Below are 18,714 nucleotides of genomic sequence, written 5' to 3' on the forward strand. Positions count from 1 at the left end.
TTTTAATAGTTATTATTGTCTTTACAAATGAACAAACGAAATTTTTGCAAAAATAACATTGTAACATGGTATGCAAGCTCCCAGGGAAACTTTTTATCATTCATGGGGGTTCATGTTCATATTACTCGATAGATGTCGCCGTTTCTCCAAAAATATTCAGATAACCTTCAAGTGATTTGGTCAATTGAATTGATAACAAGTTCAGAGTACGGCCTGGCCTGCCTTCTGAAAGTCCAAGTTGTCGTCTTCGGAGTAAGACATATTTGCTTCAAAATGAATTCTGTAAATAGGATTTTAAGTTTGGGTTCTGCAATTCCGAAGAATGCAAGGTATTTTCCGCTATTGCCCATGTCAAGTGGCCCGGTTTATATTTGGAACATCTGTGTATAGTGAAAGTTATTTTTGTAGATTGATCAACACCAGTGGAGCAAAACTAAATGCTGAAGATGGCTGGTTGTCCAAGCTGTTGGTGCGGAAGATAGAGCCTACGAAGGAGTCTCACAGTCGTATGCTAAGTGACAAAGAGATTGTATATGCGCTTCATACGCACAACATTAGACCGGACAGTGTAGATAAATATTTGAAGAACTAGTACGTATGCTCCACCTATCTTACATAAGTAAAAGTAGTATACTGACCGTTAGCAACAAAGAAATAGTGATGTTATGCAACATTCTGCAAAAAAAGCATACTTAATATATTATTAGATCAGCGGCGATAACGCGTTAGATTGTTTACCATTATGTTATCAATGGATCCTTGACCTTTATGGTCAATATCCCATAGCTACACCATGTAGCCATAAAAAACTATCACAGCTAAATGAGTTTGTTAAATCAAATGTTTTAATTAGTAGTCACTTGTTTCAGTATGCAAACAAATACAAACATGAGTGTGTTCTATTTTTAGACAGTATGTTTTGACAAGTCTTTTTGTTAATTTTATTTGATAAATGTGCTGGCACTGGAAAATCCTAAACTGATAGAAAAAATGCACGTGTTTTTTATTGTATTTTATTTTTACAGTGACACTTTTACACTGTCACTTGCCAATTTGGTGCAGTGGCTTTGGCTTATGTACTGGCTCTAACTGCAATAATTAGCAAGCTATGGATGCTAATCTTAACCCTTAAATGCATAATGATGTATATATGCATCGTATATTTGATGGTCCGTGGCTCAATATGCAGCTATCCAAAATCACATTTATTACTTTTATACAGCATGACACATCTATTTCAATTTATTAAAAAGTTATACAAAAAATCATGCATTTAAGGGTTAACTGGCTATTGGTAAACCTTATATCATTGCAAACAACATTTACAAATGTCAGTTAATTGTGTAAACAATGGTTCATAAACATATAGATTTAGCCATTAAATTCTTAAACCATGCCAATGAGTTACAACAAACATACCCACAAGTTTGCGTACTAATTGATAACTATGTAAGAATTAGTAATTTCATAGTCAGTACAGATGCCATTATATATCTAAGCGGCCAAGGTGCTCAAAAATGTTTCAACATGTACTTTATCATCATGATAATAAAGGCAAATGTGAATGAAGATATTCTTCAACAATATATCTGATGACAACCATACCTATGTAATCTCAAATATGTGTTATAGCAAAACTTCATCAGAGTTTGTCCACTCTCACAAGAATGAGCTAGGATGCGAGTTGGTTGGATCATGGACAGTGTCCGTAGGAGACATGGACCAGGCGCTGCACCTCTGGCGTTACACGGGAGGCTTTGAGAAGATAGACAAAGCAAAGATTTTGTTCAAGGAGTCTCCTGTAAGTAATTATGGTATACAAGAAGTTTTGTTTAAACCTTATAGCAATCCACTCTACCATATGTGAATGTTAGGAAGCTACTGTAACATTTTTAAGCCAAGCCACAGGCATTAGACCGAAAATAGGTATTAAGAATAGCATTCGTAAGTTATATTATTGGAATGCTGCTGTCTTTGCAATATGGCAGTTCCACTATGAACTAAAAAATCTTGTAAAATCTAACTTGCTTTTCATTCGCTCAGGAATACTCGGCACTGGAAAAAGAACGTGGTGGCTATGTCCGCTCGAGACACTTGCAGTACTTGCTCGCCTTCAGCTACTGGCCCTCAGGAGAACCCCGTGGGCCCAGCAACATCTATGAAATACGGTCTTACAGGTACTATAACTACACAATACTATAAAGAACATGAATTGAATGTCTTTTAAGGCATTAAATTAAATTAAATAATTGTATAGTCTGCTTAGCGGCTAAGTTCTAATTATTGTTTGGGCAGGTCTCTACACATTTCTCATCTGCATTCAATTTGTTTCAAGTTTATGTAGGGAAAGTTACAGAAGTAGTTAAGGGTCAGGTGTTCAAAATAATTTGAACAAAGCTTTATTGTTACGAAAATAAGAGTGTGTGTGTCATTTTGAACACCTACCTCATCCGTTACAAACATCAAACATTTATTCAGCAAATAGGCCACAGGGGCACTTTTACATGTCAATTTTTACAAACAATAAAATTAACCCAAAATTACAAAAAACAATTACATAAATATAAATGTCAAATTACACAAAAAAAACTAATAAAAAATATACAAACAACAGAAGTACTAAAATTGTTTAGAGATGTAAAAGTCTCTAGGTGTCAGAGATAAAATGTATAACTATATAATAATAAAAAAGATCATCAAATTATCCAGGGATGTAAAGGGTCTCCAAGACTTGAATTGTTATATAATTAATAAAAAGACAAGATATTAAATCAGACAAACAGACAAGAACCGAATGAAGTGCCTCACGTTAATGCCACTCTAAAGTAAATTTACATAGGTAAAATGAAGCCTGTGTAAACTTAAACAGACCGGTCTCCACAAACAGCACCCGTTCACGAGTATGACGCGTATCTCAGCCATCGTCTCCCTCAACCTTCATTCGGAAAAGTGGCGACCCAATCAACGACGCCACCGTAAGCAAAGATTTTTAAGCGAGCATGACATGTTCAAGTTGCCGGGCTGTATTAATATATATAAAGTAAATTAATACAGTGAGATACAACATTTGTGCTCGTATGTTACATTAAAGACGGCATAGCGCCACATAATCACAACATAATTCGTAAGAAGTATGCCTACCTATAAATAACTAAATTACAAATTTAAATTGACATAGAGATGTAAAGGTCTCTACCTGTCAGAATCATTAAAAATATAGCTATTATTATATATAAAATAAATTTAAAACAAAATAAAATCTTAGAGGTGTATAAGGTCTCTTAAGTGTCCAAAACTAAAATTAACTAAAACAATACAATCAAGCGAGAGCATGATGGTCTCTTGAGTCAGTGCTTCTTCCTGTACCGTAAAGATATCTTCCATGGTTGCCATGTGTGTGTACAAGGCAGCCCGCCTTGTACACACACATGGCAACCATGGAAGTACACACAACAAATTTGTTTTTCTTAACAGCCTGAAGCCAGGCACCATGATCGAATGGGGCAACAACTGGGCTCGCGGTCTGTCCTACAGGCGCGCGCAGAACGAGGCCTTCGCTGGATACTTCTCACAGATCGGCAGGCTTTACAATGTTCATCATATTTGGTGTAAGTAACCAAGAGACAAACCATTTTTAAATTTTGTTAGTAACCATTCCCTTCTGCTGAGAAACAAGCCTTCATATTAATTTCATAACATTCTTCAAGACACTTTAGCATACATACTAATTTCTACCCGCGATTTAGTCTGCGTGGAATGATGATGATGTTGATTGACATTAACTACCCTATATCCTTCCCTGAACCTTAAACCCACAACGATACAGCCGCTTTATAAACGACATTGTTGCTTTGGCACGTGTTAAGACACGGTAGCCCACCGCTCGCACAAAAGAAACTATGGCTTTTGTTTAAAAGATTAGGGTCTTAGGCGTAAAAGTCATTTGAGAAGATTCATACTATAATATACATGCGGAAAGAACCTAAACGTGGGTATATTGTCAGTACAGTCAGCAACAAAGAGTCAATAGGCAGGTCCACACAGAACGAGCCGCCTCGCGAAGCAACGGTCTGTGTAGACGTGCTTCGAGCGAAGCAAACGCACTGACGGTAGCAATGCCTCGGGCGACTACAGACCGAGCTGCCTTGCGCGGCAATTTCCTCGCGAGACGGCTCATTCTGTGTGGACCCGCCTATCAGCCAAACCGGCCAAATATATGCCTTTGTTAGATATCATGGGAATAAGTAGTTCAAGGATATATTTTGTAAATTCGGCTATCACAAACTATGCCACGCTAATTTAAAACCCACGCTCCCTAAATGAACAAAGATTGAAATACTCTCAGGCTACAAGGACCTCCAAGCACGGCGCGAAACTCGCGACCGCACCTGGCGCAACCCGGGCTGGGACGAGTGCGTCGCCTACACCGTGCCGCTCATCCGCGAGATGCACTGCCGCATCCTCGAGCCCACGGAGTTCTCGCCCACCCAGTAACGCCCTACGACCGGAGATTTACGAACGTGCATGTAAACATGTACCCTTAAATGCATGTTGATGGATGCAGCCTACACAACAAAATATATAATTTTATGCATAATTAGATAAAATCGATTTGTTCCTGTATAATTATTTTCATAGTAAATTAATACATTTTCCGACTTTTAATTCAAATATGCGCAGTATTTTAGTTTAAAAAAATTACATTCGCTTTAAGACGTAATGGCGGGGGAAAATTTGATGATTTTTAGTATGTGATTGAGGTGGCTTTTTTCGGGGTTTGCAATTGTATTTAAAATCTTTGTTATAAGTATAGGTATCACAAATAGTGTAAATTTCTGATGGTAGTAAGATTTTTCATATATCTTTTACCAATAATTTTATATTTACATAAATTATGATTTACCCTATGCAACTTCTAACACTGATTTAGCAGTGATAATCGATGTTCTAATTGTATTTATTATTTTTCCCGGAATCAGTAAACAATTATGTGACACGTATATTAATTTCAGGTAATAAGAAAAAATCATGCATTTAAGGGATAAAACATTGGAGGTTGCACATAAAATTAACATTTCAGGCGAGGAGAAAAATAGATGTAAAGTCAAGAAGAAATCGTGCCCCGAGTTTGACAGTTGAACGATGGCGCTGTTCGCTGTCAGTCAAAGCACGTATTTGCTTTGAATTACGTTACGCATATACCGTTCATCTTCAGAGTTGTAGTCTTAAGAGCTAAATAAGGTAATATCAAGGGTACAATTTTATTCACTCCAGGAGGAAAATGACAGGTGATTATTCACCCAGCCCGGCCCAGTGAGTTTATACTCGGCCTCAAAATTTATTTCTTAGTGCAACCTCCATTGTTATTACAAGCTTCTTGATATAAAATGTAGAACTTTATTGTATAGGTATAACTACAAATGATTATTGATTAGTTAACTGGACTGGTATCATTACAAACAATTGAATCATCAGTATAGTTTTTTATCAATGTCATCATAATAGTGTTGGTCAAGCATACAATGCCAGCGCCACCTAGTGAAACTATAATTCAGATTATAATTCTGGATTACTTCAGTTGTTTGTGTTAGTAATTTAACATAGGAGATTTGTATTACAGTTTAAAACTCAAGATCATAAAACATATCAGAACTGTATAACTGCTTTAAGTCGACGCTTTTTGCATTCGAAAAAGCATTTAAAGGCATTTTTGAAATAACCATCTGCTTTGAGAATATATTTACACGTTTGTAAATCTCTGGCTACTTACCAACAGCTATTTTGATAGACTGTAGTTTACTGTCTTACTAATACTACTTGCGTTATAAGTACTTTATAAGCTGAAATCAAATAATAGTAAGCGAGTGACTAACATAAACACAATGTATAGTTGTTGACAAATTTGCAAATTAATATGAATTGTTATCAGTTTGGAGCCTAAACTTGTTCCTTCCATTTTCTTTATGCATTAAAAAAAAATGAAACGAGCGTGGTTAGTCCTGAGGATTCTGTTGTAAATAATCGAGCAATTTCGATTCTATTTTTATAAAAATTATAACGTAATACACACAAAAACTTACTACTTTTGTAATTTAACAATATCTTTTGTCAATTAACGCGATTGCTCCAACCGATGTTCCATTTTGTGTAAATACTCTAAACACAATACTGACGAAAAAATCCTGAAGTTATAATGAAATTATGAGTCAGGAACGCAGTGTACATTTTATTTTTATAAGATATAGATTACGTTTAAGTGCAATTACTTGTTACGGTAAATGAAATCCTTGCTCCTTATTTACTATAAGCACAATTACTTTTATTAGATAATAGACGCAAACCTTTTTTTTGTATGTTTATCTAAGCCATTATGTAAAATATTATTTGTCAATACATATTATTAAACGTCTTTTTGACGAACCCATTTTTGTTTTCTACACATTTTTTTTAGCTGATACGGTGAAGAAAAGGAATAAAAATAAGTACACAATTTAATTTCTTTCTATTATTTTTTATTTTCAGTTTGATTTTTTCATTAATAAGATTATATTACAATATAATAATAATTATAATGATAATAATTATTAAAACTACAAGTCGATTGTGTTATTTAAATATATAACAAAAAATAAAATGAAAACAACAACGGCCGGCGGCGGCCGCGGCCGCGCCCGCCTTGTCTCACCTCTGTCAAATATTGCTAACTACCTATCGGTGATAAGATAAACGACTATACAATGGTAAAATATAATAAAAAAAACATTTTGTTACAATGTACATAATAATACGTGATCGCTAACTACGAGTTTGGTACTTCTATATCGTAATATTTAGTAATTTGTTGAAAGTTGTGAGGGTTGACGGATGATAAACATCTAATTTGAGAACAGCTAAGGGTGGGAGGTTGAACAGGATACAGCCTATGCGACTATACTCACGCCTTCCGCCGATGCACCAAGAATTTCGCGATAAATAAATAATAATTTAATAAATTGTGTCAATATCGAGTATAAAAGGTCCTTGTCGCATGGCACTCCGGCTGAGCACTAACAGCGAGCCACTACATCCCTAACGTCTGCCGGTCTACTGCTCCAAAGCGAAAATACAGCTTCTTACAGTTCAATTCCGGTGTGCTTCGGTTCCAAATGTATTTACGACTTTAGTCGCGCTCTATAACGACCTAAGAGTTAAATATATCACGAATGGAAGGCAGAGGCCAAGTGGCTGTGCATTGGATTGGCTATTTACTTTGCTATATTTTAATTTAAACGACGAATTTTGATGTGACTCTAAATGAGGTTCGCCCGGAGTCCGGAATCCATCTCTAATTACATTTCGCCCAAGTCGGCCTTATTCTTATGTACAGTCAAGATGACGAGTGGAGTGAGGCTGTGTCTAGAGATTATTGTCATTTACTTGGTCAGTTCTGGAGGGGAGGCTAGGTTTTTGTTCTCTAGGGTGCCCAACGCCATACCTAATAATTACTCGATCCACAAGTTTACGGCGTTGTGCACTGAAATATGATTAAATTATTGCAAGTCTTTTTCAAACATTTTACGAATTAAATATCTACTTCGCTTAGGTCGTGAGTTAAATTTTCTAAATACCTTCCATAAAATAATACAAGTGGTTCACGCCATGTGATGTTTACAAGCGATGTGGGAAGAAAATAAAACGAGATATATTTAAAATATCATAAACTAAATTTGGATGTTTATGACTAAAATCGGCGTTAAATTAATTATATCAATCGTCTATACATACATGACTGGTAAGCTTAGTTGACAATACAATAGTTATTAGGACACTAAATAAAGAAAATAGCACTAGAGCGGGCCGCTCGGCCCGTCGCCTCCACAATATAATGTACACACACGCGCACCTTATAAAAGTAACCAACTATGTATAATAGTTACACATATATTATTGTTCTCTATATACAAACGCCGAGCCCTCTGCCACTGCGGTAAGGCAAACGCGTGCTTGCGCAGTACAATACAAACGTCGTATACATAAATACTTTATTATATTTACAAACTCAATCGGCAGTCGGTTATACTATTCTTTGCTGAGCACCTGCGTATTTGTAACGTTTTAATAAAGCATTAAACAATTAAAATCTAATAAAGCGAACACGATGCCAGTCGCACCGTCACAAAGATCACTAGATATAAAACTAACTCAGGCAAAAGCATATCAGTTCAATCGTTAAAGAATTTAAACTTACAATAAATTACATGCAAAAATTGTTTCTAAAGTAAAAACTAATGATATGAATATTATAATTTTGACTATCTAATGTTTGTTTATTGTGTTGTATGTATATTGTTTCCGTTCGTTGGCTCGGGCGGGGCTCGGGTGGCCTACGTCTTCTAATAATGCCATGGCTACACTTCAAGCGTAGCTTTCGATCAACGTAACGACTCTCAGACTACAAACTTTACCTTAAAGTATTATTTCACATGATCACGGTATTTTTCGAAATTTTCTTACTCTTCACAGAGTAATAAGATTCAAAAACTACCTCAACCACTATGTAAACTTAGTAAACTACGTATCGTACAAGTAGATCAGGGAGTACTAAGATTTTAGTTTAATCATGTCATCTACTAGGCCGGGCTCCGTTGATCTGACGCATTTAAAAATATTGCTTTTAATAGATGGACGGTCTAATCGTATCCTAGTAAAATTGATTTTAAGAAAAACAGTATTAATTTTCTTACGACTAAGAGATCGTTTATAGGTATATTCCGAATGGTTTTATTCATAAAACGGACTCAAAACATCGAGTCGCCCGCGGAGATCGATACCACATCGTACATGTATCACTGGACCTCGCTTCGTCATGAACAGTAGCGACAGCGCGCCCGGGAGACCAACGGACCCGCCCTACTGCGTAAAATGTCTAATATAAAAGCGTTTCATTCTCACACGACTGCACAATTTAAATATCAGCATTCTGTCGGCACTCGTCACACACACCGCGGCCCCAGCGAGAGGTAAGCGTACACCACTGATGTACACGCTAACTTAACAATATTAGAAACCGAATAAACCTGTAATATTAAATATGCTATAAACTAGTGTTAGAATAAACGGATTGTCCTATTGAGCCGGAGCCGCGTCGTCGCATCTATTAAGATATAATTATTTAATTATGGAGTGCATAAACTTAAATAATGTAGAATAGGAAATGCCCTCCCGAACCACCCTCGTAGACTACGAATACTGCGACAATTGGAAGACATAACAAAAAACATCATAATCACAAACAAAGCGTGGGCAACGTTGCCAAATAACAGCGTAACAATTTGGAATCGCCATTTTTAAGCACAGATATTATCCTTTCCATACTCATTCCTAGGGAGGGCTGGACAGTCTCAGTAAGTAAATGGGGATATGAATCTACTATGCTCTTGCCAAAAGCACATACACGAAACGTTCGATAAACATTCATTAGGACGATAGGCCTTCAGCCACCACTGACTCGATTAATTCCTACGACTGCCAATAAAACTAGAAATAAAAATTATTTCTCACTTCGCTAATAATAACTGTCGTACGACAGGAGAATTTGGCAAAGAAAGTGTCGGTGCACATCAGACGCACAAAAATGCGATATTACGTTTGATACGCGCCGACACAAATATAATGGCAACAAGACAAGATACCTCATTTGCTTTTGGCAAAAGCATTTGTGTGGATGGGGCGGGGTGGGGTGTGGAGTGTGGGACACGACCGTCCCGTTAGAGCGAGCCGGCGGGGAAGGAGGCGGAGGAGTTGGAGTGTGCGAGCGAGAGCATGGAGCCTGACAGCGACTGCTCCTCGTCGCCGAACCCGTCCCGGCTGCCCTCCGCGATCGCCATTGCGCTGTGGACCAAATAAGGATTTTACCATACTTAGCGTACAATCTATTAGAGTGTAGATTAGGCTAAGTCTAAGAGTAAATTTTGTATTTTTTTTTTTAAATACAGTTAATTTTTTTTTTACCATCTTGCCGTGCATATGCTTTATTCGGTTGTGTATGTCGTGGCCAGATCTTAGAATCGGAATGATCGGTTGGCCACATCATGAAAAAGTCAAACCTAACCTAACCATATCATAAAGTGATCAATTCTATGACCTGACCACGATATGTACAGTCGCCATCAGATATATCGGAGCGGCCGAGGTGTTCACAAATATCTGAACACGCACTCTAACGCCTTGACAATAGAGCCGTGTCCAGATATTTGTGAGCACCTTGGCCGGCAATGTATCTGATGGCGACTGTATACGACGTCAGCAGAATAAGTAGTATCCGTAATAGCCTTTTAAAACCTTTTTGTTAAAATGCAACCTTTCCTAATACATATATTAAATATGCTGTCCGTATGTCACCAGGCTGTTTTTAATAGCTAGACAGTTGAAATTTTCACAGATGATGTATTTATTTCTGTTGCAGCTATAACAACAAATACTAAAAAGTACGGAACCCCCGGTGGATGAGTCCGACTCACACTTTTCCGGTTTTTTTTTCTCATTAAATATGAAGATTTCAGTGTTCGTGCAGCAATCCCTGATAATGTAATTCTGATAACAATGTAAATGGTGGTTGTGTAGTGTGGTGTGGTGTGTTGTTGTGTATACCTGAAGCCGAGGCGGGCGGACTCGTTGTCGAAGTGGTCGAGGTCGCGCTCGTGGCGCTCGTGCAGCATGCGCGTGCGCTCGGCGCGCTCCGCCAGGAACTGCGCGCTCTCCATTTCCATCTAACAAACAACATTCCTATTACATGGCCGAACAGAATAAAGTAAAAAACGCTTCATTATCGAACCATAAATTGACACAATATGTGCCATTTTCAACCAAAAGGGTACTTATTATCGCTTGTCAGTAAGGCGCTATTTCCATAAAACTTCAATTAGAAATCAACAAGCGACAATGTGGCACCTTTTGGTTGAAAACGCCACATATAATAGACTATGAAGCTGGTAAATTCCTATGACTTCGCTCAAATACTGGATAAGAGACAAGGAGTGTTTAGTGTTAATTAAAAAGAAAGGGATCGTTCAGAACCCTCAGGGCGACACAGAGAGCTGAACTAGTCAAAAACACAGCTCCCACACTGTACTGTCTCTTTGCTCCTTTACGAGACACTTGGCCACGGACAGATTGTGCAGTCCCAGCACAGATATTGAAGGAATCCTCAGGTTCGTGCTGGGGTCAGCAAACCGCGGCTCGCGAGCTGCGTGCGGCTCTTTGGGGTTGCAAGGCGGCTCTCTAAGACACTCGAAATATTAAACCACTTATGGCTTAGACCACTTAAGTTTTATGGCCCTTTGATATTCTTAAAAGTGCGGATTTGTAGTGCGATTCCTGTTCTCTTAAACCGTTTGCCGGCCCCTGGTTAAGTAGCGTCAGGCTGCGTGACGGGACGAGACGAGACGAGACTCGGGAGCTGCTGCGGCCTGCATATTGCTCTCGCTCTGGTACGGTGACGGGAGACTCGACTCGACAGCTGGCTGGTTACCTTCTGCTCGAGCAGCGCGCGGCGCACGGCGACGCGCTCCTCGAGCTCGCGGCGCTCGCGGTTGCGCTGCGCCTCGGCCTGCATCTTGCTCTCGCTCTGGTACGGTGACGGGAGACTCGACTCGACAGCTGGCTGGTTACCTTCTGCTCGAGCAGCGCGCGGCGCACGGCGACGCGCTCCTCGAGCTCGCGGCGCTCGCGGTTGCGCTGCGCCTCGGCCTGCATCTTGCTCTCGCTCTGGTACGGTGACGGGAGACTCGACTCGACTCGACAGCTGGCTGGGTACCTTCTGCTCGAGCAGCGCGCGGCGCACGGCGACGCGCTCCTCGAGCTCGCGGCGCTCGCGGTTGCGCTGCGCCTCGGCCTGCATCTTGCTCTCGCTCTGGTACGGTGACGGGAGACTCGACTCGACAGCTGGCTGGGTACCTTCTGCTCGAGCAGCGCGCGGCGCACGGCGACGCGCTCCTCGAGCTCGCGGCGCTCGCGGTTGCGCTGCGCCTCGGCCTGCATCTTGCTCTCGCTCTGGTACGGTGACGGGAGACTCGACTCGACAGCTGGCTGGGTACCTTCTGCTCGAGCAGCGCGCGGCGCACGGCGACGCGCTCCTCGAGCTCGCGGCGCTCGCGGTTGCGCTGCGCCTCGGCCTGTATCTTGCTCTCGCTCTGGTACGGTGACGGGAGACTCGACTCGACTCGACAGCTGGCTGGGTACCTTCTGCTCGAGCAGCGCGCGGCGCACGGCGACGCGCTCCTCGAGCTCGCGGCGCTCGCGGTTGCGCTGCGCCTCGGCCTGCATCTTGCTCTCGCTCTGGTACGGTGACGGGAGACTCGACTCGACTCGACAGCTGGCTGGGTACCTTCTGCTCGAGCAGCGCGCGGCGCACGGCGACGCGCTCCTCGAGCTCGCGGCGCTCGCGGTTGCGCTGCGCCTCGGCCTGCATCTTGCTCTCGCTCTGGTACGGTGACGGGAGACTCGACTCGACTCGACAGCTGGCTGGGTACCTTCTGCTCGAGCAGCGCGCGGCGCACGGCGACGCGCTCCTCGAGCTCGCGGCGCTCGCGGTTGCGCTGCGCCTCGGCCTGCATCTTGCTCTCGCTCTGGTACGGTGACGGGAGACTCGACTCGACTCGACAGCTGGCTGGGTACCTTCTGCTCGAGCAGCGCGCGGCGCACGGCGACGCGCTCCTCGAGCTCGCGGCGCTCGCGGTTGCGCTGCGCCTCGGCCTGCATCTTGCTCTCGCTCTGGTACGGTGACGGGAGACTCGACTCGACTCGACAGCTGGCTGGGTACCTTCTGCTCGAGCAGCGCGCGGCGCACGGCGACGCGCTCCTCGAGCTCGCGGCGCTCGCGGTTGCGCTGCGCCTCGGCCTGCATCTTGCTCTCGCTCTGGTACGGTGACGGGAGACTCGACTCGACTCGACAGCTGGCTGGGTACCTTCTGCTCGAGCAGCGCGCGGCGCACGGCGACGCGCTCCTCGAGCTCGCGGCGCTCGCGGTTGCGCTGCGCCTCGGCCTGCATCTTGCTCTCGCTCTGGTACGGTGACGGGAGACTCGACTCGACTCGACAGCTGGCTGGGTACCTTCTGCTCGAGCAGCGCGCGGCGCACGGCGACGCGCTCCTCGAGCTCGCGGCGCTCGCGGTTGCGCTGCGCCTCGGCCTGCATCTTGCTCTCGCTCTGGTACGGTGACGGGAGACTCGACTCGACTCGACAGCTGGCTGGGTACCTTCTGCTCGAGCAGCGCGCGGCGCACGGCGACGCGCTCCTCGAGCTCGCGGCGCTCGCGGTTGCGCTGCGCCTCGGCCTGCATCTTGCTCTCGCTCTGGTACGGTGACGGGAGACTCGACTCGACAGCTGGCTGGGTACCTTCTGCTCGAGCAGCGCGCGGCGCACGGCGACGCGCTCCTCGAGCTCGCGGCGCTCGCGGTTGCGCTGCGCCTCGGCCTGCATCTTGCTCTCGCTCTGGTACGGTGACGGGAGACTCGACTCGACTCGACAGCTGGCTGGGTACCTTCTGCTCGAGCAGCGCGCGGCGCACGGCGACGCGCTCCTCGAGCTCGCGGCGCTCGCGGTTGCGCTGCGCCTCGGCCTGCATCTTGCTCTCGCTCTGGTACGGTGACGGGAGACTCGACTCGACTCGACAGCTGGCTGGGTACCTTCTGCTCGAGCAGCGCGCGGCGCACGGCGACGCGCTCCTCGAGCTCGCGGCGCTCGCGGTTGCGCTGCGCCTCGGCCTGCATCTTGCTCTCGCTCTGGTACGGTGACGGGAGACTCGACTCGACAGCTGGCTGGGTACCTTCTGCTCGAGCAGCGCGCGGCGCACGGCGACGCGCTCCTCGAGCTCGCGGCGCTCGCGGTTGCGCTGCGCCTCGGCCTGCATCTTGCTCTCGCTCTGGTACGGTGACGGGAGACTCGACTCGACTCGACAGCTGGCTGGGTACCTTCTGCTCGAGCAGCGCGCGGCGCACGGCGACGCGCTCCTCGAGCTCGCGGCGCTCGCGGTTGCGCTGCGCCTCGGCCTGCATCTTGCTCTCGCTCTGGTACGGTGACGGGAGACTCGACTCGACTCGACAGCTGGCTGGGTACCTTCTGCTCGAGCAGCGCGCGGCGCACGGCGACGCGCTCCTCGAGCTCGCGGCGCTCGCGGTTGCGCTGCGCCTCGGCCTGCATCTTGCTCTCGCTCTGGTACGGTGACGGGAGACTCGACTCGACAGCTGGCTGGGTACCTTCTGCTCGAGCAGCGCGCGGCGCACGGCGACGCGCTCCTCGAGCTCGCGGCGCTCGCGGTTGCGCTGCGCCTCGGCCTGCATCTTGCTCTCGCTCTGGTACGGTGACGGGAGACTCGACTCGACAGCTGGCTGGGTACCTTCTGCTCGAGCAGCGCGCGGCGCACGGCGACGCGCTCCTCGAGCTCGCGGCGCTCGCGGTTGCGCTGCGCCTCGGCCTGCATCTTGCTCTCGCTCTGGTACGGTGACGGGAGACTCGACTCGACAACTGGCTGGGTACCTTCTGCTCGAGCAGCGCGCGGCGCACGGCGACGCGCTCCTCGAGCTCGCGGCGCTCGCGGTTGCGCTGCGCCTCGGCCTGCATCTTGCTCTCGCTCTGGTACGGTGACGGGAGACTCGACTCGACAGCTGGCTGGGTACCTTCTGCTCGAGCAGCGCGCGGCGCACGGCGACGCGCTCCTCGAGCTCGCGGCGCTCGCGGTTGCGCTGCGCCTCGGCCTGCATCTTGCTCTCGCTCTGGTACGGTGACGGGAGACTCGACTCGACAGCTGGCTGGGTACCTTCTGCTCGAGCAGCGCGCGGCGCACGGCGACGCGCTCCTCGAGCTCGCGGCGCTCGCGGTTGCGCTGCGCCTCGGCCTGCATCTTGCTCTCGCTCTGGTACGGTGACGGGAGACTCGACTCGACTCGACAGCTGGCTGGGTACCTTCTGCTCGAGCAGCGCGCGGCGCACGGCGACGCGCTCCTCGAGCTCGCGGCGCTCGCGGTTGCGCTGCGCCTCGGCCTGCATCTTGCTCTCGCTCTGGTACGGTGACGGGAGACTCGACTCGACAGCTGGCTGGGTACCTTCTGCTCGAGCAGCGCGCGGCGCACGGCGACGCGCTCCTCGAGCTCGCGGCGCTCGCGGTTGCGCTGCGCCTCGGCCTGCATCTTGCTCTCGCTCTGGTACGGTGACGGGAGACTCGACTCGACTCGACAGCTGGCTGGGTACCTTCTGCTCGAGCAGCGCGCGGCGCACGGCGACGCGCTCCTCGAGCTCGCGGCGCTCGCGGTTGCGCTGCGCCTCGGCCTGCATCTTGCTCTCGCTCTGGTACGGTGACGGGAGACTCGACTCGACAGCTGGCTGGGTACCTTCTGCTCGAGCAGCGCGCGGCGCACGGCGACGCGCTCCTCGAGCTCGCGGCGCTCGCGGTTGCGCTGCGCCTCGGCCTGCATCTTGCTCTCGCTCTGGTACGGTGACGGGAGACTCGACTCGACAGCTGGCTGGGTACCTTCTGCTCGAGCAGCGCGCGGCGCACGGCGACGCGCTCCTCGAGCTCGCGGCGCTCGCGGTTGCGCTGCGCCTCGGCCTGCATCTTGCTCTCGCTCTGGTACGGTGACGGGAGACTCGACTCGACAGCTGGCTGGGTACCTTCTGCTCGAGCAGCGCGCGGCGCACGGCGACGCGCTCCTCGAGCTCGCGGCGCTCGCGGTTGCGCTGCGCCTCGGCCTGTATCTTGCTCTCGCTCTGGTACGGTGACGGGAGACTCGACTCGACTCGACAGCTGGCTGGGTACCTTCTGCTCGAGCAGCGCGCGGCGCACGGCGACGCGCTCCTCGAGCTCGCGGCGCTCGCGGTTGCGCTGCGCCTCGGCCTGCATCTTGCTCTCGCTCTGGTACGGTGACGGGAGACTCGACTCGACTCGACAGCTGGCTGGGTACCTTCTGCTCGAGCAGCGCGCGGCGCACGGCGACGCGCTCCTCGAGCTCGCGGCGCTCGCGGTTGCGCTGCGCCTCGGCCTGCATCTTGCTCTCGCTCTGGTACGGTGACGGGAGACTCGACTCGACTCGACAGCTGGCTGGGTACCTTCTGCTCGAGCAGCGCGCGGCGCACGGCGACGCGCTCCTCGAGCTCGCGGCGCTCGCGGTTGCGCTGCGCCTCGGCCTGCATCTTGCTCTCGCTCTGGTACGGTGACGGGAGACTCGACTCGACAGCTGGCTGGGTACCTTCTGCTCGAGCAGCGCGCGGCGCACGGCGACGCGCTCCTCGAGCTCGCGGCGCTCGCGGTTGCGCTGCGCCTCGGCCTGCATCTTGCTCTCGCTCTGGTACGGTGACGGGAGACTCGACTCGACTCGACAGCTGGCTGGGTACCTTCTGCTCGAGCAGCGCGCGGCGCACGGCGACGCGCTCCTCGAGCTCGCGGCGCTCGCGGTTGCGCTGCGCCTCGGCCTGCATCTTGCTCTCGCTCTGGTACGGTGACGGGAGACTCGACTCGACAGCTGGCTGGGTACCTTCTGCTCGAGCAGCGCGCGGCGCACGGCGACGCGCTCCTCGAGCTCGCGGCGCTCGCGGTTGCGCTGCGCCTCGGCCTGCATCTTGCTCTCGCTCTGGTACGGTGACGGGAGACTCGACTCGACAGCTGGCTGGGTACCTTCTGCTCGAGCAGCGCGCGGCGCACGGCGACGCGCTCCTCGAGCTCGCGGCGCTCGCGGTTGCGCTGCGCCTCGGCCTGCATCTTGCTCTCGCTCTGGTACGGTGACGGGAGACTCGACTCGACAGCTGGCTGGGTACCTTCTGCTCGAGCAGCGCGCGGCGCACGGCGACGCGCTCCTCGAGCTCGCGGCGCTCGCGGTTGCGCTGCGCCTCGGCCTGCATCTTGCTCTTGCTCTGGTACGCTGTCAGCATGTCCAGCTCGTGCTCCAGCTGCATCTTCAGCTGCTCGCACTCCATCTGCACCGAACACAAAAACATTATTATTATTATTATTATTACGAGCCTATTGTGTCCCACTGCTGGGCAAAGGCCTCCCCCCTCTTCTTCCACTCCTCCCGGTTTTGAGCTACATCTGGCCAGTCGTTCAAAAAGGAGTCCAAGTTATCCCGCCATCGCCGACGAGGTCTGCCGGATCCCGGATGCCGGAGTTAAAGCGGACAAAAACATTACCTACTAATAAATCAAACGGTGCGCATATCATGAACTTCTAATGCCGCGGACTGGCCGTGCGGTTTCGATCAAAATGTAGACTTGAATGAGACTGTTTCGGACGACAGCGGCGGCCAGTCCGCGGCGTAAGGCTAGTTTAGTGTCGCTAATAAGCGCCAACGACGATATTATAAAAAGCGTTTTAAATAACGTCAACAGTTCAGCGCCGACTGCTGCCCCCGGCGCCTTTGCCTGGAATGCGAATGATCAGTGCTAAATTGCTAATAGCAGGAGCGCGGATCCTCTGCCATCAGTAAATGTTCTAGTATCGAGCGAAGAACTACTCGTAGACGAACAGCGCTGTCAGGCACACCGACCATTCGCGACACTCACGTTTGTTGTATGGGAGCCACACATATTTTATTCTGTTTTTTAGTATTTGTTGTTATAGCGGCAACAGAAATACATCATCTGTGAAAATTTCAACTGGTTACCTATCACGGTTCATGAGATACAGCCTGGTGACAGACAGACAGATGGACAGTAAAGTCTTAGTAATAGGGTCCCGTTTTCACCCTTTGGGTACGGAACCCTAAGAACCATCTAATATGATTAAGAATAAATGTGCTCGTTGTTGCCGACATGCAAACTTGAACTTTTCTAATAAAATGTTAGTGTCAATTATACGAAATATAAACAAATCCTCACCATCTGGCTCTCGTCGAGCCGCACCGTCTGTTTCTGCAGCATCTCGCTGATGCTCTGATCGTACTGTTCGCCCAGCAGTACTAGCTTGCGCCGCTTCTCGTCCTTCAGCGATTTTATCACTTCTTTTTGTTGTTCCTGTAAATCAAAGATAGATCATCATCATCATCATGTCAGCCGATAGACGTCCACTGCTGGACATAGGCCTCCCCCAAGGCTCGCCACTCCGACCGATCCTGTGCCGCTCGCATCCACCGAATTCCCGCGACCTTCACCAGGTCGTCGCTCCACCTCGTTGGAGGCCTACCGGCAGTTCGTCTTCCGGTACGCGGACGCCACTCCAGAACCTTCCGGCCCCACCGGCCATCAGTTCTGCGAGCAATGTGCCCCGCCAACTGCCACTTAAGGTTTGCAATTCTGCGAGATATGTCGGTGACCCGAGTTCTACTGCGGATATCATCATTTCAATCAAAGATAGATATAACTCCGTAATAGATAGATACAGTCTAAGGAAAAAAAGTGCCTCGAAAATCAAGAAAATTTGATTCTCGATCTGATGGCGCCACTACCTTTGACCTACTCTCGGATAAATGGCGTTAACGGTTTCGTTTGTTATTTAATAATTTTAACGCATATTAGTGAAAGAACATGGGTCAAAATCAAATAAAAATAATGAAAGCAAATAAAAAAACCTTTATCCATATAAATACATTTTATCGTATTTTTATACTTCTTCATTTTTAGTTTTAATCGTGTGTCGATAGATGGCAGTGAATTTACTGTGGCTACAAAATTTACTATGACAGTACCGCTCTATCCTATATATCCTCTTTGCGGCAAATATAAAATACCAATTATATTTTAAAACTCGTAA

General features: G+C 47.9%; 2 protein-coding genes across 3 annotated transcripts in view; one reads left to right on the forward strand and one right to left on the reverse strand.

The window, feature by feature from the left end:
• Nucleotides 1-6,495, forward strand: part of LOC134750274 (protein NipSnap) — a 111,889-nt gene extending 105,394 nt beyond the window's left edge. The window contains exons 2-7 of one of the 2 annotated variants that reach the window (XM_063685435.1): nucleotides 267-329; nucleotides 409-591; nucleotides 1,633-1,801; nucleotides 2,044-2,177; nucleotides 3,475-3,608; nucleotides 4,346-6,495. In XM_063685435.1, the coding sequence (XP_063541505.1) occupies nucleotides 274-329; nucleotides 409-591; nucleotides 1,633-1,801; nucleotides 2,044-2,177; nucleotides 3,475-3,608; nucleotides 4,346-4,494 (825 nt within the window). In that variant the 5' untranslated portion in view covers nucleotides 267-273 and the 3' untranslated portion in view covers nucleotides 4,495-6,495. Of the gene's footprint in view, nucleotides 1-147; nucleotides 330-408; nucleotides 592-1,632; nucleotides 1,802-2,043; nucleotides 2,178-3,474; nucleotides 3,609-4,345 lie in introns of those variants that run through there. The other variant, XM_063685434.1, reaches the window with a different exon arrangement.
• Nucleotides 6,496-7,684: 1,189 nt separating this feature from the next.
• The window catches only part of LOC134750279 (serine/threonine-protein kinase Tao), a 33,662-nt gene continuing 22,632 nt past the window's right edge, over nucleotides 7,685-18,714 (reverse strand). The window contains exons 19-22 of the mRNA XM_063685440.1: nucleotides 17,844-17,978; nucleotides 16,785-16,943; nucleotides 10,630-10,748; nucleotides 7,685-9,870 (exon numbers count right to left, since the gene is read on the reverse strand). Coding sequence (XP_063541510.1) covers nucleotides 9,747-9,870; nucleotides 10,630-10,748; nucleotides 16,785-16,943; nucleotides 17,844-17,978 — 537 coding nt within the window. The 3' untranslated portion in view covers nucleotides 7,685-9,746. The remainder of the gene's footprint in view (nucleotides 9,871-10,629; nucleotides 10,749-16,784; nucleotides 16,944-17,843; nucleotides 17,979-18,714) is intronic.

The sequence above is a fragment of the Cydia strobilella genome, chromosome 19, assembly GCF_947568885.1.
Source record: "Cydia strobilella chromosome 19, ilCydStro3.1, whole genome shotgun sequence".
Lineage (NCBI taxonomy): Eukaryota > Metazoa > Arthropoda > Insecta > Lepidoptera > Tortricidae > Cydia > Cydia strobilella.